Source organism: Chanodichthys erythropterus, chromosome 4 (assembly GCF_024489055.1).
Source record: "Chanodichthys erythropterus isolate Z2021 chromosome 4, ASM2448905v1, whole genome shotgun sequence".
NCBI lineage: Eukaryota > Metazoa > Chordata > Actinopteri > Cypriniformes > Xenocyprididae > Chanodichthys > Chanodichthys erythropterus.
In genome coordinates this window covers 19,144,917-19,172,320 of record NC_090224.1, presented here as the reverse complement: position 1 = coordinate 19,172,320, position 27,404 = coordinate 19,144,917, and the positions used below count along the sequence as shown (strand labels likewise).

Here is a 27,404-nt window from a genome sequence, read left to right as displayed (position 1 = left end):
TGCGCATCATTTTACCGTTGATGACATCTCCAAGGGGAGGCTTTGTCAAAGGATTCTAGGAACAACTCTGTCTCCAAAAAGCCATCATACAGCCGTATCTAGTGCTTACAGCTCATGTGTCTGTGTCTCTGTAGATATCTGATCATAGAGAACTTTATACCTCCTGAAGAGAAGAATAAAATAATGAACAGACTTCAGTTTGACACTGAGGAAGACCAGTGGAAGTTTCAGCCTCTCGTCCCGGCAGAGAAGTGAGTGAACATCGCATCAGCACTCTGATTTACACAACACACAACTCAATAATAATGGAAATAAGGGGAGTATGTAGTGGTGAAAGAGTTCATTTTTAGTTTTGTAATAAAATGTATATGCAGGAACAAATTTATATTTGTTTACAAATCACATTACATGCATATAAGCAAAAGCCTTAAGAGCCATTGTACTTCAAAAAATACCATGGTATTATACCATAGTACTTGTTATACAAGTAACTGACAGCATGATCTGACACAGAGTTATCATCATTAATTAAAACTAAAAACATAAAAAAACATTTCTTTACTTGAAATAAAATAAACGTCATCTGAAATAAAATTTAAAAAAATAATTCTAAATAAAATAAAATAATTTTAAATAAAATAATTTCAAATAATAATAAAAATAATAATAACAATAAACATTTCCCATTTTTTTGTTTAAGTTCAAGTACTAAAATAAACCAAAAAAAAGACAAAAACACAACAAATTTACTCAAACTTTAACTAACGAATTTAAAATATTAAAGGTGCCATAGAACGTCTTTTCAAAAGATGTAATATAAGTCTAAGGTGTCCCCTGAATGTGTCTGTGAAGTTTCAGCTCAAAATACCCCATAGATTTTTTTTAATTAATTTTTTTAACTGCCTATTTTGGGGCATCATTAAATATGCACAGATTCAGGCTGCGTCCCCTTTAAATCTCGTGCTCCCTGCCCTCCCGAGCTCTCGACTATAAGTGCAGTTATACAGTGCATAAACAATTACAATTACAAAACAATACATTTGATTCTGAATGAATTTGAGGCTATATGCTCTGTGGCTAACGGCTAATACTACACTGTTGGAGAGATTTATAAAGAATGAAGTTGTGTTTATGAATTATACAGACTGCAAGTGTTTAAAAATGAAAATAGCAACGGCTCTTGTCTCCGTGAATACAGTAAGAAACGATGGTAACTTTAACCACATTTAACAGCACATTAGCAACATGCTAACGAAACATTTATAAAGACAATTCACAAATATCACTAAAAATATCATGTTATCATGGATCATGTCAGTTATTATCGCTCCATCTTCCATCTTTCACTATTGTTTTTGCTTGCTTACCTAGTCTGATGATTCAGCTGTGCACATCCAGACGTTAATACTGGCTGCCCTTGTGTAATGCCTTGAACATGAGCTGGCATATGCAAATATTGGGGGCGTACATATTAATGATCCCGACTGTTACGTAACAGTCGGTGTTATGTTGAGATTCGCCTGTTCTTCTGAGGTCTTTTAAACAAATGAGATTTACACAAGGAGGAAACAATGGAGTTTGAAACTCAATGTATGTCTTTTCCATGTACTGAACTCTTGTTATTCAACTATGCCAAGGTAAATTCGATTTTTGATTCTAGGGCACCTTTAATAAATACTATAATAGTATAGCAGTGATGCTAAAATAACAATCTGACATGAGTGATTTTGTGCTTCACTGAGCAGAACAACTCATATACTGATAGTGAAGTTGATGTTCTCGTCTGTTTTCTGTGTTTCTGACACAGTAAATTCACTCAGATGAAGAGAAGACCAGTCTCCGCTGTGGGATACAAGCGACCAATCAGCCAGTACGCCAGGGTTGCCATAGCGATGGGAGCTCATTCCAGATACAGGGTACGTTTATGGAGAGAGAGATGGAAGAGTAGGAAGAAAAAGTGCAACGTAGACATGATGTTAAAATGAAATGGTTGAAATGAGTTATGTCCCTCCATAGGCGGAGAATATAATGGTTCTGGAACTGGACATGACTCCTCCCGTCGTGTTTCAACTGGACCTCCCGAGGTCCGGATCAGATGTGGAACCATCTCGAGATGTTCTGCTGGACAACAGCAGTTACAGAGAGAAATCAGCATCTGGACGGGTCAGAAAATCTCAGTCATGGTCAGTACAACTTCAAAGATAAAGATTCAACTGCTTGTTAACGCATTTAATCAGCCTATCACATGGCAGCAACTCAACGCATTTAGGCATATGCTGCATCCAAAATCACATACTTTATTTATGTAGCGCAATAGTGTCAGTGCAGTCAAATCAATAATATTGGTTGATATTAAGTGTCCCCAACTAAGAAAGCCAAAACTCCATCTGGTGACAGAATGGAGAAAAAAGGCCTTAGGAGAAACCAGGCTCAGACGGTCCAGTCCTCCTCTGGCCGGCCAACAAACGAACACAGTATGATTTTGACCCAGGTGAAAAAAAAGTACACTTCTATAATGTACTTAAAGTGCTCTATTTTCGTGCACTAATTTTGTACTTAATATACTAAAAATTCATCTTTAGTACTTCTTAAGATCATCTTAAGAACATCTAAGTGTACTCAACTGTGCTATTTTGAGACAGCATGAAATATGAACTAGAATGTGCTTTTAACATACTATCTCTGTATTTAAAAAATATATTTAGATACCACTTGTAGTACAATATGGGTTCAAATGCACTATAAGTAGTATCTAAATACATTTTTTTAATATAGAGATAGTATATTAAAAGCACATTTTAGTTCATATTTCATGATGTCTCAAAATAGCACAGTTGAGTACACTTAGATGTTCTTAAGGTGATCTTAAGAAGTACTAAAGAAGAATTTTTAGTATAAAATTAGTGCACGAAAATAGAGCACTTTAAGTACTGTACATTATAGAAATGAAGAGTTTATTTGCAAAAACAGATAACTCCATTTTTATGAATTCTCACAAATCATGTTTTTTTTATTGTGCATTTCAAGTAATAACAATCAAACTGCAGTTGGGCTGTTTTGATTAAGAAATGATAACTCTAAAAAATACAGGTAAATTAAAAAAATAAAATTCATTGAAAGTATGTTTTATATATATATTAAAAGTTTGTTTTTTAGCAAAAGCAGATAACTCCAACAGTCGTTTTTTTGGCAAAAGCAGATAACTCCACATTTCATGTTTCATAGTTAAACAAAACCCAAGTAATTGCATTTAAAACACTCTCAAACACACATGTGCACACAAACGCACACACACACCCACCCACCCACGCGCGCGCACACACACACACACAAACAAACAGATCGGCACACACACACACGCTCTCTCTCTCTCAAACACACACACATACACACACACACATACACACACACACACACACACACACAGATCGGCACACAAGTACACACACACGCACTCATCCACACACGCACGTGCGCGCGCACACACAAACACACAAGCAAAAGGACAACCAATTTTTCAGCATGTAAGTCGTGTATGGTGTACAAGGACTTACAGGAGTCGAAATCATAAATCCTCGATCACTTTTAGTGAGCTTTGATAAAACTTTCCTCAGCTAGCGCGTCTTTTTGAAGTGACTAGAAGCCTTGTCACCTGACCTGAATACTGCGCGCTGATTCGCTAAAACGGACTTATTGGTTTCTGTCTGTACACAAACAAGGGCGCTTGTCGGCTTCTGCTGTAAAACGTGAACTTGCGATGCCTGAAAGTGGGCAAAACCGGCTCTTCTGACAAAATGGATTTAGGGTACAGAACGTGCTATATATGGAGAATAATGCACAGCACTTAGTTCATTTTTTTTAAAAATGGCGTTTATCGGTTTTTGCAAATGAACTCTTCAAATATACTTTTTTTCACCTGGGGATTCAGGCTGCGTCAGAATTCAGATTGTGGATCGGTAGCATTTAGATATTTCATCCAGTTCCTTTTGCTTGAAGATCAGATTCATCACGCCGGTATAGAGACGAAGCTGGTCATAGGACTGTGTGGAGGTCTTGTCTGGTTCTTGTGGTCTTTGCCGAGGATCTGTGCTGATGGCTGTCGTGTCGACGAGGTCTTCACAGGGGATTGTCTAGTTGACAGGATCTCTGCTGACATTCAGGGCTTGTTGAGGTCATGTCTAGGTGCAGGCCCACCATCTGATCTGGATACGGGCCGAATGCGGATGACTACGGTAACCTTGGGATAAACAGAAAGACTAATATTAGCGTAGATGCCGTTCCTCTTACGATGTAACAAGTACATGGGATGTTGTGGGAAGTGTTCCCAGTTCCGGTTGACCTCATTTATGCAGCCTAACAATCCTTTAAAGTCCCCCTGTGGTGAAAATCAAAGTTTTTAATGTTGTTTATATGTCGATGTGGTGTTTTAACATGCTTTAAGACAAACCATGTGCAAATTCATCATGCAAAATTATTTTCTCCTTAAAACTGACATGACCCAAAGAAGGATTGAAATTTCCCTTGTTCTCTACATCACAAGCATGTTGTAACCAATCACGTCAACATGTGGGCGGGCTTTAGCATATCATTAACAAGCTGCAAAGCAGGGGAGTCTTGAGAGAAGGTTATCTCTGTATATTTTTTCTGTTGATATGAAAAATCTGATACATTTAGCAATATAACATAATTCTTCCAATTATCTATATGATGAATATTACAATGTTATAATGAACTATATACCTTTCTCCACTAACGTTTTAAGTTGTTCAAAGTGATTCTAAGAGGAACATGATTTGTGTAACATTAGCAACACATTATTAGCTGTTTGATAAAGTAGTCAAGCAAAAGGCTAATCATATTAATTACCGTTTTGTGTCTGACGTTGTAGAGAGCGATTATAATTCTGATACATGGACTTGTGTAATTCTCTTCCACTCTGGTTCAAACATATATGGCTAAAATTAAACCAGTATTTACACTTGCCATTGTGCAGCGTTTACTACAGTAAAGTTGACCGTGTGGATTAGGTATTCTGAGCTTATGTGATTGAGTGGAGGCGGGGCTAATTTGCATATTCATATACTAAATGAAGCAAGGGTGTAGAGTTACATTCAAGCTATTTTAAGGCAAGAAAAAAATATTTTCATAGGAAAATGTTTAAATATGTCATTCCCTTTCAGTCGGTCACGTTCGACGTACGTCAGTAGTGACCGATGAATTGGGATATCGCTTAGAGAGCCCTATCATCTTCGTGTAAACTTAAACAAGCCAATGGAATTGGCGTGCGATATTTGCATAATGCGCACCGCCCCCCCGACAGGTGTATATAGATAGGAAGCAGATGCAATCGCACTCTGTCTTTCGCTTCGGAGCCATTCACTGGTGTCCTGTTCAGAAGACTCCTTTCTTCGTTTGTTTTATTCTAAAACATTGCCTCAGAAGAGGAATTACAGCGAGCTTTCGGTGCTGGTGAAGAGGGCACGTTCAGCGAGGTCGCGAGTGTCCGAGGAGCTGAGCTATAAGCTCTAAAACTGCTGTTTTCACAGCAACACAAAGAGTGTGTGTGTGTGTAGCGATTTGGGCCGGTTCCTCGGTGTGTCAGGGAGTGGTGTACCTGACACATCGCGTCGCTCCCTGGGTGCTTCAGCACGAGTGAGTTGACTTCCCCTTCTAAAAGAGCTTTACAGACGAACCCTGACAGTATGTCATTTCGTCTGTGCGTTACTGGGTGCGGTCGTTCCCTGGTCCCTGCTAATGGGCACAATCGTTGCATCTCGTGTTTGGGCATTCTGCACGCTGAAGCAGCTTTTGTGGATGGTTCATGTTCCCATTGCGGGAACATGACTATCGCGGTGCTGAGGTCGAGGCTCTCCTTCCTGAAGTCTCAGGAAGCGGGGGTCACCTCTCCTATGCCGCGTACGACCGTTTTTTCCGGCCCCGGGAACCGGAATGACGGTACGGCGCTGTATAGGAAGGGCGACCTGAGGATAACGGTCAGGGCTTCCCCGCCGAGCGGAAACGCTCCTCGGGCCCCTGCTGCCTCAGCAGCACCGCAACCCATCTTGCCGCCGTTGGTTTCCGCTGGGCCCTCTTCGGACTGTCCAGCCGTTACCTTTGGTGCGCCGGCAGCGGATCGGATGTCGATCACAGCATCGGAAGGTGAGCCAGAGTCCTCGGGGGAAGACCCGGACGCGCTGCCGCCCGGGACGGTAGCGTTGCCCGAGTCGGATCCCGAGCTCACGGCTGTGCTCTCCCGGGCGCCTTGTGCGTCGGGCTTGAGTGGAACCCTCCACCCTTTCCCGGCCCATCTCGGTTGGACGATTGGTACTTGGGGGGGGGGTCGCGCTGGTCAAATCCAGCGTCCCGCCCCAATGCCTTTCTTCCCGGAAGTACACGATGAGGTGACCAGGTCTTGGCAAGCTCCGTATGGGGCTCGTACAGGGCCTGGTCCCTCGTCCGCCTTCACCTCCCTGGACGGCGGGGAAGCCAGGGGATACGCGAGGATCCCGCCAGTCGAGCGGTCTGTTGCGATGCAGTTGTGTCCAATGGCCGCTGGCTGGCGCAGTGAGCCGCGTCTCCCGTCCCAGGCCTGTGAATTCTCAGCCGGTCTGACTGAGAAAGCTTACAGTGCCTGTGGGCAGGCTGCCTCTGCCCTGCACGCGATGGCCCTTTTGCAGGTCTATCAGGCAAAAGCGCTGTCGCAGATGCCCCAGGAAGGTCCTGACCAACAGCTGCTTGGGGAGCTGCGCGCTGCCACTGACCTTGCCCTCCGGGCAACGAAGATGACAGCGCGTTCTGTTGGCCAGGCGATGTCTACTCTGGTAGTCCAGCAACGCCACCTCTGGCTGACCTTGGCAGACATGAGGGAGACCGACAAACATCAGTTCCTGGATTCCCCCGTGTCTCCGGTCGGCCTTTTCGGCATCGCGGTGGAGAGCTGTGCCCAACAGTTCTCCGCTGCACAGAAGCAGGCTGAGGCTATCATGTCATGCCACGGCGGTCCGCTGCTGCCTCCACCCAGCCGCCCGTGGCTCAGCCTCAGCCCGCTCGTTGCCGAGGGCGCCCGCCTGCGTCTTCCTCCGCCCCTGCTAAGTCGGCAAAGCAGCAGCCTACACCAGCCAAACAGCAGGGTGCCGGTCGCGGACGTGGTGCCCAGCCCGTCTCTGCCAAGCCAGGTGGCAAGCGGTCGGGGAAAACTCGGCCCTGAGACGGGCGACCTGGAGCGGAAGGTTCCTGCCCTTTGGGAGAGTATTCCATCTGCTCTCCCACCCCCGGAAGAGGGCCGGGGGGATTTTGTGGCGGCTGTCCATCTACTGCCGCTGGCTCTCCGGAGTCCAGCGGTACCCACTTTGCCACAAAAAGAGCAGTTTCCTCAAACTCCAGGTCACAACTAGGTGTGTCTGCCAGTGTGCCAGGCCCCGCCTCGCCGCTGGCAGCTCCCTCTCCATTCGCCAGCAGGCGGCAGTGTGATGGCGCAGACCGCGTCCCGTGCGCCGTCTCCCATGCACACTGCTGCCTCGCAGAGTCCGACCCCACTCCGGGCCGCTCCCAAGCCGTCCGAGTCGGGTCCCTCTCTGCCTTGCTGCCCCACCCCCGGTGCATCTGTGGTGCCTTTGGTCCCGCTGGCTCAGTGTCTGGAAGCGTGGATAGCGCTCCCCAGCCTGTCCAGTTGGCTCATTCGTACTATCAGACTCGGCTATGCGATTCAGTTCGCCCGGCGTCCCCCGGTCTTCAGGGCTGTCCACTTCACTCCGGTGTCGTTGGACAGTGCACCTGTTCTCCGGGTGGAGATTGCTGTCCTCCTGGCGAAGGATACAATCAAGCCAGTCCCTCCAGCCGATATGAAGTCGGGGTTCTACAGCCCCTACTTCATTGTACCGAAAAAGGGCGGTGGGCTACGGCCAATCCTGGACCGTCCCCAGGATTGGTTTGCAGCAATAGACCTGAAGGACGCGTACTTTCATGTCTCGATTCTGCCTCGACGCAGACCCTTCCTCCGGTCTGCGTTCGAGGGTCGGGCATGTCAATACAAAGTCCTACCCGACATGGTTGTAGCTCCCAGCCGGTTGGGTCTTCAGGTCAACTGGGACAAGAGCAAACTCGCCCCCGGGCAGAGGATCTCTTGTCTCGGTCTCGAGCTAGACTCGGTCGCACGGACTGCGCGTCTCACCGAGGCGCGCGTCCAGTCGGTGTTGAACTGTCGTCGCACGTCGCAACTCGCCCGCCATCTCTTGTTGTGGAGTCAGAAGGATCTGAGGTCCCTTCGGGCCACTCGTGTCTCAGGTGTGCTCAACCGTGCAGCCGACGAGCTGTCACGGCAGCATCCACTTGCAGGCGAGTGGCGGCTCCACCCCCAGGCGGTCCAGCTGATTTGGCAGCATTTCGGCGAGGCCCAGGTAGACCTGTTTGCCTCCCCGGAAACTGCCCTCTGCCTGTGGTTTTATTCCCTGACCGGCGGCACGCTCGGCACGGATGCCCTGGCACACAGCTGGCCCTCGGGTCTGCGCAAATATGCGTTTCCCCCAGTGAGCCTTCTTGCACAACTCATGTGCAAGGTCAGGGAGGACGGGGAGCAGGTTCTGTTAGTGGCTCCGTACTGGCCCACTCGGACCTGGTTCTCAGACCTCATTCTCCTCGCGACAGCCCCTCCCTGGCCGATTCCTCTGAGGAAGGACCCCCTGACTCAGAGACGGGTTACCCTGTGGCACCCGCGTCCCGATCTATGGAACCTCCACGTGTGGTCCCTGGACGGGATGCGGAGGTTCTGAGTGATCTCCCGCAAGCGGTCGTAGACACCATCACTTCCGCTAGAGCTCCTTCCACTAGGAGTCTCTATGCGTTGAAGTGGAACCTGTTCGTCGAATGGTGCGCCTCTCGCCGAGAGGACCCCCGATCATGTTCGGTCGGATCCGTGCTTTCCTTTCTGCAAGAAGGGTTTGAGCGAAGGCTGTCTCCCTCCACCCTGAAGGTGTATGTCGCTGCTATCGCTGCACATCACCACACAGTTGAGGGTAAGTCCCTGTGGAAACACGATCTGATCGTCAGATTCCTGAGGGGGGCGAGGAGACTGAATCCTCCTCGCCCTTCCTCCGTACCCTCTTGGGATCTGACCCTGGTTCTCACAGCTCTCCGGAGTCATCCCTTTGAACTTTTGCAATCAGTCGACCTGAAACTAATGTCCCTTAAGACGGTTCTTCTGGTTGCATTGGCTTCCCTGAAGAGGGTAGGGGATCTGCATGCATTTTCGGTCGACGAAACGTGCCTAGAATTCGGGCCCGGTGATTCTCACGTTATCCTGAAACCCCGGCCTGGATACGTGCCCTAGGTTCCTACCACTCCCTTCAGAGATCAGGTAGTGAACCTGCAAGCGCTGCCCTCGGAGGAGGCAGACCCAGCCCTAGCTTTGCTCTGTCCCGTCCGCGCTCTGCGCGTTTACGTGGATAGAACGTGAAGCTTCAGGACCTCAGATCAGCTCTTCATCTGTTACGGAGGCCAGCAGAAGGGAAAGGCTGTCTCCAAGCAGAGGATGGCCCACTGGATAGTGGATGCCATCGCCTTGGCGTACGAATCCCAGGGCGTGCCTTGCCCGCTCGGGTTGAGAGCCCACTCCACCAGAGGGGTGGCCTCTTCCTGGGCGCTGGCTCATGGCGCCTCGCTGACAGATATCTGTAGAGCTCTGTAGAGCCCACTCTAAGTGTCGGCTTGCAATGCCATTCCCGCCTCTGGCCGGATACGTGCATACTTTCACTCCAGTCGTGTTCCCCGCTTGGCGAACCCTGTCGAGTTCCTCCGCCTCCCCCTTCGGCTCGGACATTGCGGAGTGTCTGATGCCAGGCCTACATCCGTCGCTGACGCTGTCTGTTGGCTGGGGCCCATATGTCGTGACCCCTCTACGTGAGCGGTCCCATATGTGTAATTTTCCACGGTTTAAAACTCCCTACGGGCCGAGTCCGTGTCTTTCCCTTAGCAGAGCCAGCTCTGCTGTCACCTGTCAGATGAGTCTCCCCCTACCAGGTGGAGCCATCCCAGGGACTCCATATGCGTACTGCCCCCCGGGCCAGTCCATGTGTGTATTCCCACGTAAACTCCTCCCCCATTGGGTAGGTAGTGGTCTCCGCAGCGTCCATTACGGGTTCGCTTCCCCAGTGTGTCTAGTTTACTTAGTGGGTATTGGTTAGACAGCAGTAGACTCTCTCGGTGTAAGCTCGCCCCCTTCACCGCCAGCCGGTGCTATGGGCGGCTGAGCTTGCGCTGGGCACTGGAAAGGGTTTCGTAACTGTGGCGCTTTAGTTGGGATCCCAATTCGTCGGTCACTACTGACGTACGTCGAACGTGACCGACTGAAAGGGAACGTCTCGGTTACGTATGTAACCCTCGTTCCCTGAAGGAGGGAACGGAAACGTATGTCCCGTCGCCACAGTTTCTGTACCCTCGCTGTAGTGCGGACACCAGTTGTCTCCTCAGCGAAAAACAGAGTGCGATTGCATCTGCTTCCTATTTATATACACCTGTCGGGGGCAGTGCGCATTATGCAAATATCGCACGCCAATTCCATTGGCTTGTTTTAGTTTACACAAAGATGATAGGGCTCTCTAAGCGATATCCCAATTCGTCGGTCACTACTGACGTACGTCTCCATTCCCTCCTTCAGGGAACGAGGGTTACATACGTAACCGAGACGTTGAGTTTTAAGGGATAAAATTATTGACTACAAGGGGATTTTAATGGATGTGAATTATAGAAATGTGATAATGTGTTATGTGTATGCCGAGTTAAAGAGATTTAAAGTGGAGTAAAAAGTGTTTTTAGTCTAGATTTAAACTGACAGAGGGTGTCTGCTTCCCAAACAATGCTAGAAAGACCATTCCAGAGTTTAGGTGCTAAATAATTCTGCCTGCAGTTGATTTTGAGATTCTGGGTATTATTAACTAGCCAGAATTGTTAGATCGCAATAGACGTGAAGGACTGTAATGTGTTAAGAGCTCGCTCAAGTACTGACTGAGGAGCTAAACCATTTAGAGCTTTGTAAGCAAGATTATATATTGTATGCGATGTATAGTAGGTACTACATTTCAATTCATACTACTTCGCGACCGTATGTTCTATATAGTATGAATGTGTGTAGGGACGTACTACATTCGGCATGTTGTCATTATCATGTGACCTACTAAGGTCAGTTGCGTCACTTCACTGCCATTCGCAAATCCACTCCCGTGGCCCCATTAGATGCACACTTCAGAATCTCACCGGAAGAAATACTGTTTTATGAATACTATGAATTCGGACATACTTCTTTTGTCACTGTTTTTCGCCTACTATACAGTATGAAAGTAGGCATACTTGGCCGCAGTGATGGTCAAGATGATCTACTGAAGTTCAAACTGAGCATCAGAATGGGGAAGAAAGGTGATTTAAGCGACTTTGAACATGTTTATATATATATATATATATATATATATATATATATATATATATATATATATATATATATATATATATATATGTGTATATATATATATATATATATACGCACATACATATATACTGTTTATATATTTTTTAATAATTAAATATAATTTTATATCACTTATAAAACTATGTAATTCATTTTTTTTAAAGATTTATGTGTGATAAGATTAAATTAGGTTTATAGTGTGATATGGTCTATAGGGTAATCCGGGATTAATTTATAATCTCTATAACATAGTGCTCATGTGTTCATAGTTGAGTGCAGATTTCTCAAGTATTTAAGGGCTATTTTTAGAATGTATTCCTCATACCATTTCTGCACATTTTTGTATGCATAAAATACTAAGATGCTTGACTTGACTTCCCATTTTTACGGAAGAGGATTAGGGCCAAGCAATAATAAAGAAATAAAACCATCTCGAGATTAAAGTTGTTAAATTTAGAGAAAAACTTGTTAAATTTCGAGAAAAAATTCGTTAAATTATGAGAAAAATGTCATTAAATTTTGAGAAAAAAGTCGAGATAAAATGTTGAGAATAAACTCATTAAATTACGAGAAAAAAAGTAGTTAATTTACAAGAACAAATTTGTTAAATTACGAGAACAAATTTGTTAAATTATGAGAAAAATATCATTAAATTTCAAGAAAAAAGTCATGATAAAATGTTGAGAATAAACTCGTTAAATTATGAGAAAAAAGTTGTTAAATTACGAGAACAAATTCGTTAAATTATGAGAAAAAAGTCGTTAATTTACAAGAACAAATTTGTTAGATTATGAGAACAAATTCATTAAATTACAAGAAAAAAGTTGTTAATTTACAAGAACAAATTTGTTAAATTATGAGAACAAATTCGCTAAATTACGAGAAAAAAGTTGTTCATTTACAAGAACAAATTTGTTAAAATATGAGAAAAATGTCGTTAAATTTCGAGAAAAAAGTCGAGATAAAATGTTGAGAATAAACTCATTAAATAACGAGAAAAAAGTCGCTAAATTACGAGAACAAATTCGTTAAATTACGAGAAAAAGTCGTTAATTTACAAGAACAATTTGTTAAATTATGAGAACAAATTAGTTAAATTATGAGAAAAATGTCGTTAAATTTCGAGAAAAAAGTCGAGATAAAATGTTGAGAATAAACTCATTAAATTACGAGAAAAAAGTCGCTAAATTACGAGAACAAATTCGTTAAATTACGAGAAAAAGTCGTTAATTTACAAGAACAAATTTGTTAAATTACGAGAAAAAAAGTCGCTAAATTACGAGAACAAATTCGTTAAATTACGAGAAAAAGTCATTAATTTACAAGAACAAATTTGTTAAATTATGAGAACAAATTTGTTAAATTATAAGAAAAATGTTGTTAAATTTCGAGAAAAAAGTCGAGATAAAATGTTGAGAATAAAGCACATTTTGGAAATTAAAGTAGGTCATCTGGGTATTTGTGCATTAATTTGTAAACTATATGCACTCTGTACAAAAGTAGTACAAGTGTCTTGTTGATCTCAAAATAATGACATCATATGTGTTCACAGGTGCCAGTCTCCGCAAGTCATTTCCTCCTCAAGCTCCGCCCTCTCTTTGGCATCCTCAGGGTCCCACAGCTTGCCACACCCACAAAACATCACCATGGCAACAGCCCAGGAATGAGACTTGGAATTACCATATTACCGCCCCCTGTAAGGCATAAACAAGTCAATCAATCCAACATAGACAGAGGAAGACGGGGTGAGACGAACCGTCCGTCACCATTAACAAAGACTGGAGCGATCAAACCTTCAACCAGATGGAAACCTGCTCACGATCTGATCTGCAGTTTGAAATAACAGTGAACGTGGGACTAGACCCATTCCAGCCCATCAGGACCAATAAAACGATCAATATTAGTAAAATTATTCGCCCTTTCTTTCTCTCTTGCTCTCTGCTCCTCAGGACAGTGAAGACACTTTGATTACTACCATCAACAGCACTGAAAAGTGTTGCCTGACCTGACAACTGAGGCTAGTTAAGCTAGTTATGCTAGTTATTCATTTTGCTGCTTCCAAAACCATCGGTCAACCTCACTGTTTACGTACTGACCTGCACGGGTCCAAACCAGGAGTAGAGCCACACACACCTCGAATGATGGAAGCTAAAACGGACGAGGCTTTGCGATCGCTCACCCTGAGCTTTCACTTCCTGCTGTAAAGAAAAGAGCTGAGCAAGAGGAACGTCTCTCTTTCTATCTGCATGTCTTACTGTATGTGTGTGTCTTTGTGATTCTGATCAGGGTTCTGGACGGGAGGCGGCTGATTGGCTGGAGGAAGGATCTACAGGGTTCCCACAGGCTCATGGAAAACCTGGAAATGTCAGGGAATTTGATTGGTTTTCCAGGCCTGGAAAAGTCATGGAAATGAATCAAATGTTAAAAGTTAAGGAGATTTAATTTATGCATTTTTTAATATAAACATATTATTATGTGAATAAATCTATATAAATATAAACATGAAAAAAAAAAAATAAAAAAAATACTGTTTTCAAACAGGTATCATAATATATGATGTGTGTGTGTGTGTGTGTGTGTGTGTGTGCATATACAATCACCGGCCACTTTATCTGGTACACTTTCTAGTACCGGGTTGGACCTCCTTTTGCCTTCAGAACTGCCTTAATTCTTCGTGGCATAGATTCAACAAAGTGCTGGAAACATTCCTCAGAGATTTTGCTCCATATTGACATGATATCATCACACAGTTGCTGCACATCCATGATGTGAATCTCCAGCACATCCCAAAGATCCTCTATTGGATTGAGATCTGGTGACTGTGGAGGCCATTTGAGTTTAGTGAACTCACTGTCATGTTCAAGAAACCAGTTTGAGATGATTTGAGCTTCATGACATGGCATGTTATCCTGCTGGAAGTGGCTATCAGAAGATGACAACACTGTGGTCGTAAAGTGATGGACATGGACAGCAATAATACTCAGGTAGGCTGTGGCATTTAAACAATGCCCAATTGGTACTAAGAGGCCCAAAGTGTGCCAAGAAAATATCCATTACACCATCAGCAGCCTGAACCATTGATATAAGACAGGATGGAGTCATGTTTTCATGTTGTTTAAACCAAATTCTGACCTGACCGAGACTCATCAGACCAGGCAACGTTTTTCCAAACTTTTGTCTAATTTTGGTGAGCATGTGTGATTTGTAGCCTCATTTCCTGTTCTTAGCTGACGGTGTGTCTTCTGCTGCTGTAGAACATCTGCTTCAAGGTTGGACGTGTTCAGAGATGCTCTTCTGCAGACCTCAATGGTTATTTGAGTTACTGTTGCCTTTCTCTCGGCTCAAACCAGTCTGATCATTCTCCTCTGACCTCTGACATCAACAAGGCATTTTCACCCGCAGAACTGTCGCTCACTGGATATTTTCTCTTCTTCTGACCATTCTATGTAAACTTTAGAGATGGTTGTTTGTGAAAGTCCTAGTAGATCAGCCTAGTAGACCAACTCGTCTGGCACCAACAACCATGCCACGTTCAAAGTCACTTTTCTTCCTCATTCTGATGCTCAGTTGCCTAAATGCATTGAGTTGCTGCCGTGTGATTGGCTGAATAGATATTTGTGTTGATAATGAGCAGTTGATGTGTACCTAATAAAGTGGCTGGTGAGTATGTGTGTGTAAAAATCCGTATTCCTATCTTTATTATAATAAAAATGATGGAAATTCAATGGTTTAAAGTTGTGGGAACCCTGGCTGTAGAACGAGCTCTAGAGAGAGCTGAGCATGTACTATATGAGCTGGCCTTTGCTTAGACCTTTAAACCACTGCACTAACTTAAAGCAATGAGACGCCATAGACCTACAAAACAAAAACATTCATACACACACACACACACACACACACATGCACGCCTTGCTTACTTGATTTACTTGACTCAAAGCAGCAGCCATGTTCTCCAGCCGGATGCCCCTCTCCTGTAATTATGAACATGTGTGGAGTTTATGTGTGTCAGAGGATGATCTGTGTGTTATCGGCTCATGGAGCTGCTCTCATTGGATGGAATTAAAAAAAAAAGTTCTCTGGCAAAAGATGATTGTGTTTGTGAAAGTTTCTCTTATCTTAACTATGCTGGTGAACCTGCATAAAAACATGCATCAGTGCATCTGATTTAGTCTTAAAGGGACAGTTCACCCAAAAACGAACATTCTGTCACCATTTGTTTGTGTCATTCCAAATCCACAGCCTATGACTTCTTTTCTTCTGTGGAACACAAACAGAGATGTGTAATGTGATGCTCACGCTGCTATTTTTCTTAAAAGTGGATGTTTATTAAAACTGTAAAGCTCAACAAATGACAAAAAGTGTCAATACAGCTTATGAGCTAGATTATAATGATAACTCCTCTCAAATCTTAGGCTTACTCTTTTACGCTATTTTTTATATATAGCGTGTCAAGATGCATGTTCGCAGATTGCGCCAATATGTTTCAGTAAACAATAAATTACATTTCAGTCTTTTGTCACACTTAAGCCCTTGGTATACTTCATTTTTTACGTGTATGCTAGTGTACACGCACAGTCGAACGCACAGCCTTGGAAAGAAAGCTATACTTCATTTGACTAGTAACAAGTATTCGACACATGCGCAGTTTTGAGAAATCTCACCATGAGTTACAAACCATGTAAATTTGTATTCTTTCATGCTAGAGTTGTGCAAATGAGGGTACTTTCTAACCTCTTCGCACAATCTGTTGTCTATATAGGCCTCCACTGTCGCTGTAGCTTGCATGTGTTCCCTTCTGTTCTGTTTATGCAGTTTTTGTTTGACTACCTTTTGAATCGACACCCCCGGGGCATGATTGCCATCTTGTGGATAAACTAATTACTGCAAAAAAAAAAAAATGTGCATGTGCAACCTAAGCGCAGTTACAAAAATTCTGGTGGTGAGCAACTCTTCTGATGGCGAAATTTGCGTCAAGCGCATTGTACACTCTAAAAAATGCTGGGTTAAAAACAACCCAAGTTGGGTTGAAAATGGACAAACCCAGCGATCGGGTTGTTTTAACCCAACTGTTGGGTTAAATGTTTGCCCAACCTGCTGGGTAGTTTTATTTAACCCAACTATTGTTTGAAAATGACTATATGGCTGACTTATTAAACATAAATTAAACATAAATGTTAATTTTCAAGATATTTTGGGTTCATTTTAAGTAAGCAATACTGTAGTTTTTAAACAATAGTTGAGTTAAATAAAACTACCCAGCAGGTTGGGCAAACATTTAACCCAACTGCTGGGTTAAAACAACCCAATCGCTGGGTTTGTCCATTGTCAGCATTTTTTAGAGTGCACGCTGACCCTCGCGTACACATAAAAAGTGAAGTATAATTTGGCTTTAGCTATACTTAGAAGACTTTGAATATAACACACAAATTGTATGTATTGTACTTCTTTCAAGGGGCTTTTGTCAATTTCTTGTCAGAGATAAACTCCATAATATTTTCTTTTGTGTTTCACAGAAGACAGAAAGTTCATATTTGGATCATGAGGGTGAGTAAATGATAACAGAATGTGCGAATGTGCATTTTGGGTTCAACTATATGGTGCAATATAGCTTAATAAACATTAAATAATGAAAATCTAAAAAGTGCATAAAGGTTTGTTTTCGGGTTAGTTTTAGGGTTTGAGGATATATGAAATGGCATTATAGTCAGCATAAAAACAATAGAAGTCAATGGAAAGTGTTATGGTGATAGAAAAACAAATGTGTGTGTGCTTGAATTTACAAGTTTGTGGTCTGTAAGAGTTTTAATGTTTTTTACAGAAGTCTTTCATGCTCACCAAAGCTTTGTTCAAAAATACAGTAAAAACAGTAATATTGTGAAATATAATTACAATTTAAAATAACCGTTTTCTATTTGAATATATTTTAAAATGTAATTTATTCCTGTGATCAAAGCTGAATTTTCTGCATCACTACTCCAGTCTTCAGTGTCACATGATCCTTCAGAAATCATTCTAATAAGCTGATTTGATGCTCAAGAAACATTTCTGATTAAAGGTGCAATATGTAATATTTTCTGTCCATTAGAGGTCTATTCAAAACAAAGGCGTAGCTTGATGACGGCAAGTTTGAGCGCGGAATCTTGGGAAATGTGGTCCTCACCTCAACGGCTGGTGGAAAAGAATAGAGATAGGACTTGGGAAGAAATCATGTTCAGGGATGCGATCATTAACCTTAATAGCCTGTAGTATGAAGCAGAGCAGGAGCGAGTGTTGTGGAGCTGAACGAGGAGCTGGAGCGATTGAGCAACACACGCCTCACGAGCAGCGGGACTTTTATTATGACACAGTCGCCGGCGCCGCTTCAGCTTTTCCAGTCATGAGTATGAGGTAACGCAGCTCTGTTTATCATATTAGATACATTTGAGAGTGTTGAAATTATGTTATAACGTTACTCTGTGCGTTCGCTCGGCGGCTGCTGTGAGACACTGTTACACACTGCAGTAAGATAGATCCATTTTACAGTATATTAAATGCTGGATGGCATATTGTATGATGGAGAAAATTCTGTATTACTGTTACTAAAAATAAAGCTGCATCTGATTATGCTATGTTAGCTACTTCACAAAATAGTGTTTTTCTCTGAGGCATGGTAAAGCATGGTACTCTCAAAAAACCAAGACAATTAGATTTAAACAATAAGACTAAACGTGTTGAGCTATATAACAATAATTAGTTTTCTGTCTATAAATATATCAAAACAGTTGTTCCCTTGTCTGTTAAAACATGCAAATATTAAAGCATCTTTGGTGTTTCCATTGTTTCTTCAAAATAAAACAGGAAACAGAGGGTAACGCGGGTATGAAGCAATTGACAGGCGACTCCTCACACGTCCCGGTGCCTTGGTTAAAATTGTAATTTTCTCACGATTTACAAATAGTTGCAAACATTTGGGATATTGTAAGTACTCAAGTGAACAAAATATATAACACTGACCTAGTGGTTTTTGGATATTTTACTGCAAAACTCTCACATATTGCACCTTTAATATCAATGTTGAAAACAGTTGTGCAGCTTCATATTTTTGTGGAAGCTTTTTTGACTAATAGAAAGTTAAACAGCATCTAAGCCTATTAAATCTTCTGTAAGAGAGCTTAAATGTCTTTATACTGTCACTTCAAAAACAATTTTGATTTATTTATTTATTTTTTGGGAAGATCCCAAACTTTAGAACAGTGTTTTAGTGTTTTGGCTCGAGCGTTTTCATTTGTCAGATGGAGTCATCGAGGGCAGGGTAAAGGCCGGAACACACCAAGCCGACGGCGACGAACTAGTGGCGACGAAAGCAGACTGCGGGGTCGGCTGGCGTCGGCTGGCGTCGGCAGCGTCTGGGTCCAAAGTTGCCCTGACACACCAAGCCGACGTTCGACAGCCGACGGCCAAATAGCACGTCCGTTCTGCGCCTGCGTGAGATGAAATGCCTTTCCATGCCAGCAGGTGGCAGTAGTTTGTGTTCGTTGCTATGGTTCGTTGCTAGGGAGACCGGAAGAGCTACAGGGATACAAAACATAAACAAAGGTGCATGAAAAACCAGTTCTCGCTCATCACATACGGATTCGTGTTATTTCAAAAATGTCCGACACGTTGCAAATGGCACTGGCTTTGTCAGCCCTTGGTCTTTTGCTTGTGGAAGAGGAAAAGAAGAAGCGGATGAGAAAAATACGGAGAAAGCGCACTAAATGGGTGAAACCATGGATACTCCAGAGACAGGCCCAAGGTGCTTTCCCGAACCTGTGTCGAGAGCTCGAGAGTTACAGGAAACTTGTGGTTTTAAAAATTTCGCTCGGCTTTTTTCCCACTCAATTTCACATGTTAAAAGAACTTATTAGTCCAATCATACAGAGAACAAACACGAACTACCGGGATTGTATCTCCGTGGGGGAACGTCTGATGATTACACTACGGTTCTTGGCAACAGGTAAGGTTATTCGTTGTTTGAACATTTCATTAAAACACCTTTTCAGTTGTGTTTATTTTGGTGTATTATGAAGCATTATAAAAGTGAAAAGAATTTTATTATTTTGTATCCAGTTGTAGCCTACTTTAAAAAGACACAATGTATAAAACATTATTATGGTTGTTTGTAGCACAATGTCTTTAATAACTGATCAAAAAAATATTTGCTTTAATGTAGTGTAGTACAAATGCATTAAAAGTGTTAGATTTGACTCTGTAAAAGGTGTGGAAAATTAATAGTGGAGTTATGTGTTTGTAATCTTTGCAGGAGAAAGCTTCAAGAGCCTTTCTTACCAATTCCGGTGGGAATGTCCACAATTCAGCAATTTGTTCCTGAAACCTGTGCAGCAATCTACCAAGTCTTAAAAGAGAAATACCTAAAGGTATACATGTATCTGTTTAATGTTTTTTGTTTTAGCCCAAAAATGAGCAATTTTTTTGATCTCTCAGATATTGTTTTAGGAGGCCTCTGATGTAGAAATTAAAGATTTTTCAGTTTTTTACATTTTAATAAGGGTAATTTTAGGGTCTTATATTGTAGTAGATAAACTGAAAGAATAGACAGGATGGTAGACCATGTGTCGAGGGCAGAGATCTAAGTATTATCCATCAAATTATAATTTCAATGCAAATAAATTCCACTACTACATTCAAACAATACAGTCTGGCTGGCCTATTATGCTCTCTACTTATCATACTAAAAGAACACATTCATCCCCCCAGAGCACTTACAGGTTCATATTCAAGACCATTCATACCTGTCCCTGAACAATGCAACAGGCATCTCCCCCCAAAATCCAAAACATAAAGAGCCTAATGCTGACCTATAAACACTTCTTCAACCCAATAGCATTGTGAGGACGAACAATAGAACCCATTAACTATGTAAATGTGATCTTGAGAGAAAAAAACATTTGCAGGCATTTTTTTTAAATTTTTGAAAGTGATGTTGTAATTCTGCAGAAGTGGGCTTTGCAGGGTTAATTCAAGAATGTCAAAATCACTGAGTTATTAATGGTCTGACGAGTTAAACTAATTTCTTTTAATTATATTGTTTTTTAGTGCCCAGACACAGTGGAAGAGTGGCAGCAAGTAGCCGTTGGATTCCAGAATCAGTGGCATTTCCCAAATTGCCTGGGTGCTCTGGATGGAAAGCACATTAACATTCGTCCCCCTCCAGGATCTGGATCTAAATTCTTCAACTACAAGCATACATTCTCAATAGTGCTTATGGCACTGGTAGACAGCAACTACAGATTTCTGTATGTTGATGTGGGCTGCAACGGGCGCATTTCAGATGGTGGAGTGTTTGGGGGATGCTCATTGCAGGATGCCTTGGAGAAAAGAACATCCAACATTCCTGCACCTGCACCACTTCCTGAATCAGACCAGCTGGCCCCTTACTGCATTGTGGCTGATGAGGCATTCCCTAAAGGAATACCTCATGAAGCCATACCCGAACCGCAAGCTGTCTGTAGAGCAACGCATATTCAATTACAGACTTTCGCGAGCTCGAAGGGTGGTTGAAAATGCATTTGGCATCCTGGCAAATCGTTTTCGCGTCCTACTAACCACCATTAATATTCAAAGCACTGCCAAAGTGGAGGACATTGTTTTGTCTTGCTGTGCTCTGCACAACTTTCTGCGCAAAGAGTGCTGTGAAGTGTACATGGCAGGAATCGACCAGGAAGAACAAGATCATGACACTGTCCCTGGAAGATGGAGAGAAGACCCTGGCCTACAGCAGGCCTCTCTGCCACGCACAACCAACAGTACAACACACGCCAAACAGCTCAGGGATAAACTGTGCCAGTACTTTAATTCGGACACCGGTGCAGTGCCCTTTCAGTGGGGCAAAATATAAGCATGTAGCAAACTTGTTTCTTTCCCCCTTGACCTTGGTTTATGTTTTATAACAATGGTGTGAATTTGCAAAATAAAGTTTATATTTTTACATCATTGTGTTTTGTGATTTTTTTTTTTACATAAAGAACAGTGAAGTACCTTTTACACAAAGTCAGTGTTTTATTTTCAAATGTGCAAAAATAGCATTAAGGTAATTTACAGAAAAATATCAACAGTTGGTATTTAAAATAAATAAAATGTACAGAAATATAAACTTTGCATAAGTACTCTAATATAACGTACAACTAAGCGTGACATATTTACTAAATGCTACAATATCTGTTTACAATTTTGCTACATAAAAAATTACAAGTGTGTATACTGATTGGAAGATGCATCCAGTGCATGGTTGTGGCCCACTGAATATTTGAAAATGCAATTATCAACCTCATGCTGGAAATGTGGCAGTAGATGTGGTGGCAAATTCCGCATTCTGTGTTCAAGATTTTTGCAGTAAGCTGAGATGGCATCATTGGTGTTTTCCTGTGATGCCAACTTTTCCAGAGTTTTGCCGATGGTGCGCATCAAGTTTGTGGATTCCTCGCTGGAGGATTCGTCTTGCATCTTCCTGCGCTTCCCTGGAGGCTTTGGTTTTATGTTGGAGCTTTGCAAATGGTCCTTTCTCATGGCTGTGGACTCAGTTCCACAGATGGTGGATTCAGCCAAGGGTGTACTTGACCGTAGGTCAGCATCACTGAAGCTGGGGTCTTCATGGGTGCCAGTCCAGGTGTCACTGTTGGTACCATCTGAGGGTGAACAGGAATCACTATCAGCCGCAGGTTCCTTAAAAAACATAAGATACAAATGTGACAAGTTAATGTAATGGCTTGACTTAATATGCGGAGTTACTTGTGAATAGACTCTTTTAAAGAAGCACTTGCCATCTTACAAAAGCAAAATGTTTATTTTATTCTGAAATTAAACAATAAATAAATAAATAAATATAAATATATTTGTTTATTTACCATGATCATTAGATTTGAAGTGCTCTCCTTCCTTTTTGTGTGAGGCTCTAGAAACTGCAGGCGGTTCAGGATCCATTGCTGCCTGCCAGTCTTCTGAGCTCCAGAACTTCCTGAGGGTCCTTGTTTCTTATAACGCATGTATTGGGTTCGCAATGAATCCCACCGCTTCTTGAGCTCTTTTTCTGAGGGACAAAGTAAAATTTTGTAAGCATTAAGTGTTATGGCTGCTTATTTTGTCACTTTAATGAGTATTTGTTATGCCAACAAATGTTACTTTTTGCTGTATTGTTAATTATATTATTAACAATTTGATTAACTTTAATATTATTATGAAATATGAGATGCTAGCACAGCACATATTAATTACTGTCTGTTTCCATAAACAAACTTAGTTTGGTACACACAAAACACTAAAATGGTTATATTAGTTTTACTATGGACTATTGAACAATTACAAACAAGCTTTCTCAATTGCCAAAAAAGGAAATCTTACCTGATATGACGAGTTTATTTTCGATCTCACGCCACAGTTCAGCTTTCAGCACACGGTTGACATAACATTTTTCCGTAATGTCATACAAACCCGGCCTTTCCTGGATCATGTTGATCAATTCGTCTTCACTTGCCTCGTTCCAGATAGCCATGTCTTTCACGTACCTAAGGTAAACAATGTGTGTTCCCTCTTGACTTCGTCGTTTACTTGCTTCGTCACTTCCGTTTTTCTTTTCTCATGCACTGGTTCGCTAGCTGAACAGCCAATCAGAATGATCATATGGCCCGACGGCCCGACGAGGTCCAACGCCGATTCAACATTTCGAATCGGCCGAAACAAAGCCGACGAGGACCAACTTCAGCCGACGGTGCAGAACACACCGAGGAAACTTAGTCGGCCGACGAAGAAAAACTGCCCGACGGCCGACCGTCGGCTTGGTGTGTTCCGGCCTTTAGACAATCTCTCTCTCTCTTAGTCTGGATGGAGGTTTACAGTAGAGCTGCTGATGCAGTTTATCTCGATCTTCTCTGAATAATTAACGCGTGTGCCAACGCGGCGCCTTCCGTTACGGTTAATCGGGGGAGGCTGGAGGTCGCGTGTGGTGAGCTGGTGTCGTGTTCTGTTTAACCTACATGCGGGTCATTTCCCTTTCATCAGTGTCACTTCACCGACTAAAGGGCTGCTTACTAAACACTTGTGCAGGTCAGTTTCATGATTGACGGGTCTCTTTGGGTTCTCTGATGATGGACACCTGGACTGGACTGAACGAAAAAGGTCAATTTCACATTTCAAGCTCTGTTCATATGAGTGATATTGTGGGCTACCATCATAAAATAAAGTAATAAAAATAAAACTTACAGGGAGAGAGATAAGAAATCCAAGAGGACTGGGTAATGAAGTGCTTACCATGGGCCAGAAATCCATCACTGTTTCCATGACAACCTCTTTTTTGGTCATTGCATCAATACCCCCCACACACACACACACACACACATCTCTCTCTCTCACACACTCACACAAAGATAGGCTATTTATGATTGAAATACAACCTTGCCGTTTTATTGGCATTTTTTCATACTATTAATAGTAATGGGCTAATAAACCGAGTAGTGTTTTTTTTTTTTTTTTTTTTTAAGAAGCAGACATTGATTTGACGCTTAAGCCTATTTATGATTCTGCATTTTCCAGTTTACTGAAAATCACCGCGCTGTCAGCGCCCTCTGCTGGATAAAACACACTGACTTGATGTTCCTGAAGAGAATGTCACCTGTTTTTGGTTTTGTTTTGGTTAACAGGGAAATATCAATATATCGTGGATAAAATGTCTCGCCTGAAAACTAAACACAACAATAACAACAAAGAAACAGCCTGACTGACCCATTTATGAAGTGCTGGTACCGCTTCTGACCGCTAGATGGCAGCGCATTTAAAATATTATAACTAACCTTCAGCGAACACTGCACAGGTAGCTTATTTATTAATTTTACTGTATCTCCTTTGTTGGAACTAAAACATTTTAAACAAGCCTCTGTTTGTTTACTGCTCTTAGTTGGTTTAATCTGGCCTTCCAACATGGTCTATCATACACATCTATACGTAGATGGCACATTTGACCGCTCCAAACACGTCGGCGCGCCCGCCATCTTGGAACGGTCAACGAATAGTTGATGCACACCATTGAGCAGTTTCTGGTTGTAAAACTGCCGAGATTTAAATTCCCGAATACATTTGGATAACCTTTCACAGGTGAGAATGTGTTGGTTTGTTTTTATATGTAGCCCATTAACTTAATATTACAGGTTTTTAAACTATATTAACTTTTTAATGTCATGTTAGACACCTTCGTCTTGTTATGATGTAGTTTAGCAACTGTTCAAGTCTATTGCATATATATATATATATATATATATATATATATATATATATATATATATATATATATTCATACATGCCATCTAACTACGTTTGCAGACACTCAGAACTTACTCTCGAGTATTAAAGAACCGGCTTTGACCGCTCCAATATGGCGGACGACTTTATGAGAAATCTATGTATATATATCTATGCTAAAAGCCATCTAAAACCAGCCAACAGACCAGCTAATTCCAGCTAACTATCTTAGGCTCTTTCTTTCTCTTTTCCACTTTTATTTTATGCCACAGGCAAGATTAATCATTTTAAGTTTTGACAAAAATATGAAACTAATTAGACAGTAAACTAGACTAGTAAAGTAAAGAACTGGTTATCAAGTAAATTAAGATCTTTTGCTGTGGATACTACTTCTCCAATGCCACATGGCAGGGATCATGTCTGTCTTTTTTTTAGAAATCAAATAAAGGCAAACTGAATATATTTCAGCCTCTTTTAAAATTTAGGGCCACAATCAGTACATTACAATCTAGTTTACTGATAATCCTTCATTATGATCATATAAACCACAATCAGGAAAAAACCCTTGGCTTGTTTATTTGTTTGCAGTAGTACTAGTGCTGTATTTGTACAGAAGCACTTCTTCAACAACCAAGACAACATGCTTGCCAGCTAGTTTAATTTGTGAAGCAGAATTTCTTAAATGCAAGGTTTTATTGTGCCAAACCCTTGGAAACCACCTGTTTATGGACAGCGCCACAGTTAATGTTCAACTCGTCTGTGTGGTGCGAGAGACTGAAGGGAAACCATCTTTATCTCCATCCACATGATCACATTCTACACGGGTTCCTGCCCTTCTAGGATGTCACGGACACACAGAAATAAACTCGCTGCTCATCAGTAATTCATCTGGGGATGTTACACAACCTACAAACATGAAAATATCTTTTAAATAACGACGACTCTCTGGAGAAAGTGCGCTGAGGTTCTGTTGTGATTCAGATAAATAATAAGTCTTTTGTAGAAATCTTGTTTGCCCTGTGGGACGGATGTAGATGTGCTGATGCATTTTCTGTTCAAAATACAGATGTTGCAGCTAATTTACTGAGACAAGGATTCACCATACAGAGAGAGCGAGACGGGAGGAGACAGCGAGACACAACAGCAGGAAGACACACACACACACAAAAGAGGACTGTGATTGTGATATCATGTAACACAGAAGAATGTTCCTCATGGCACTACAGGCTTTTTCACAGGTCAGGTTTCAGTCACTGATGTACATTAGAGGTGTGGCCAATCCTTAAGCATGCTGCTAATGCTGGTGGGTGTGGCTAATTATAAGGGGTGTGGCTAATTGAGAGAACACTGACTGCCCACTTTGTGAGCTGCTTTGGGGGTTTTTCCCCATTAATCATTCATTTTCTTCATTGGCATTGCAAAATAAAAAAGTCATATACCTTAAACTGCCAACCAGCTCTCAGGTAAATAATAACATTAATTAAAAAAAAAAAATTATACAAGAATGTACAGTACTTGACCTGTTTTGTGTTGAAAAACCTACTCATGTTATAACAATAATGAGGATTTGGCCAAGAAACCAGACCTGGTACTGGTCACTTTATATATTGGGTATAAACAAACAAACAAATAAATAATTAAATTAGTGCTGTCAAATCGATTAATCGCGATTAATTGCATTTAACATAAAAGTTTGCAATATATATATATATATATATATATATATATATATATATATGTCTATGTGTGCATACACTCATATATATATATTACGTAAACACAAACTTTTGTTACATGCGATTAATCGCGATTAATCGATTTGACAGCAATACTTTTTGTTTAATTTTGTTTCAACAGCAACATCAGTAAGTAACATGAGTACCTCACCATTATTTTAAATATGTGTTGTGTTGCTATTTGTAGACTCTAGAGGGCAAAGATCACAAAGGTTTGATTTCATACTGAGGCTATTTCATTGTGTCCTGTGTAAAAATGGTTTGTAAAAACACACAAAAATGAAACAGAACATCTTTTGAACTCAAGCGGTACTGATGTTTACCCAGTAATAATAATGATTGTTTCGGCTCATTGAGTTCAGATAAAAGCTTGGTAAACATGCACATCTCTGTCATCTCAGTCATTAGTCCGACGGGTGGGTGAGCTCTGACATCATGCATTACAAACGCAGATGAAGAGCTCACCCAAAAATACACTCCTCTTGGTCCAACACTTCTTTCTGCAGTGAAACACAAAAGGAGATGATATAGGCAACGTGTCGTTACTCAGCATGCATGATTTACACTAAAAACACTATAAAAACAATGACTTGTTTACATTATTCCAAGGCATACGATAGCATAATATTAATTCAAGAATAATTCTTCCGCTCTGCCATAGCTTTCAATAGTCATTCACACTTGTGTTGAATTAAAAACAGTACTTTTGTTTTACTATTGTACAGAGTTTGTCAGTTAAATATCTGCATTTGTATTTCACAGAAGAATGCAAATAAAGCAGAAATAATAATGCAATGACACAAAGGAGCATATTTTAATACAAGCATGCTGGCACAAGAATAACCCTAATCCTATAGTACATCTACTTACATTATAAGCCTCTCAAAGTCTAAACCAGAACAAAGTTTTGCTGTTATACTCACAATCACTGACTAATATGGTTAGAT

General features: G+C 41.7%; 2 protein-coding genes across 3 annotated transcripts in view; one reads left to right on the top strand and one right to left on the bottom strand.

Annotated features, from left to right (window-relative positions):
* The window catches only part of LOC137018600 (kinesin-like protein KIF3C), a 32,593-nt gene extending 17,117 nt beyond the window's left edge, over nt 1-15,476 (top strand). Inside the window, exons 5-9 of one of the 2 annotated variants that reach the window (XM_067383283.1) lie at nt 135-251; nt 1,808-1,916; nt 2,017-2,183; nt 11,324-11,406; nt 13,008-15,476. In XM_067383283.1, coding sequence (XP_067239384.1) covers nt 135-251; nt 1,808-1,916; nt 2,017-2,183; nt 11,324-11,406; nt 13,008-13,162 — 631 coding nt within the window. In that variant the 3' untranslated portion in view covers nt 13,163-15,476. The remainder of the gene's footprint in view (nt 1-134; nt 252-1,807; nt 1,917-2,016; nt 2,184-11,323; nt 11,407-13,007) is intronic. The other variant, XM_067383284.1, reaches the window with a different exon arrangement.
* A 6,203-nt stretch (nt 15,477-21,679) lies between these two features.
* Nucleotides 21,680-23,279, bottom strand: LOC137018279 (transcription factor Adf-1-like). Its single transcript, XM_067382885.1, has 3 exons — nt 22,832-23,279; nt 22,339-22,520; nt 21,680-22,156 (listed from the first exon to the last, which is right to left on the bottom strand). Exons 1-3 carry the CDS (start codon nt 22,980-22,982, stop codon nt 21,680-21,682), a joined length of 810 nt encoding a protein of 269 aa, XP_067238986.1. The 5' UTR covers nt 22,983-23,279.
* Between the last annotated feature and the right edge of the window lie 4,125 nt (nt 23,280-27,404).

Bases quoted from the DNA above. Each gene is read 5' to 3' on its own strand.
- LOC137018279 (XM_067382885.1), bottom strand. From the start codon at position 22,982: ATGGCTATCTGGAACGAGGCAAGTGAAGACGAATTGATCAACATGATC. The intron at 22,521-22,831 runs GTAAGATTTCCT...TTTGTCCCTCAG, and splicing joins AAATAAACTCGTCATATCAG to AAAAAGAGCTCAAGAAGCGG. The intron at 22,157-22,338 runs GTAAATAAACAA...ATGTTTTTTAAG, and splicing joins CTTCAAATCTAATGATCATG to GAACCTGCGGCTGATAGTGA.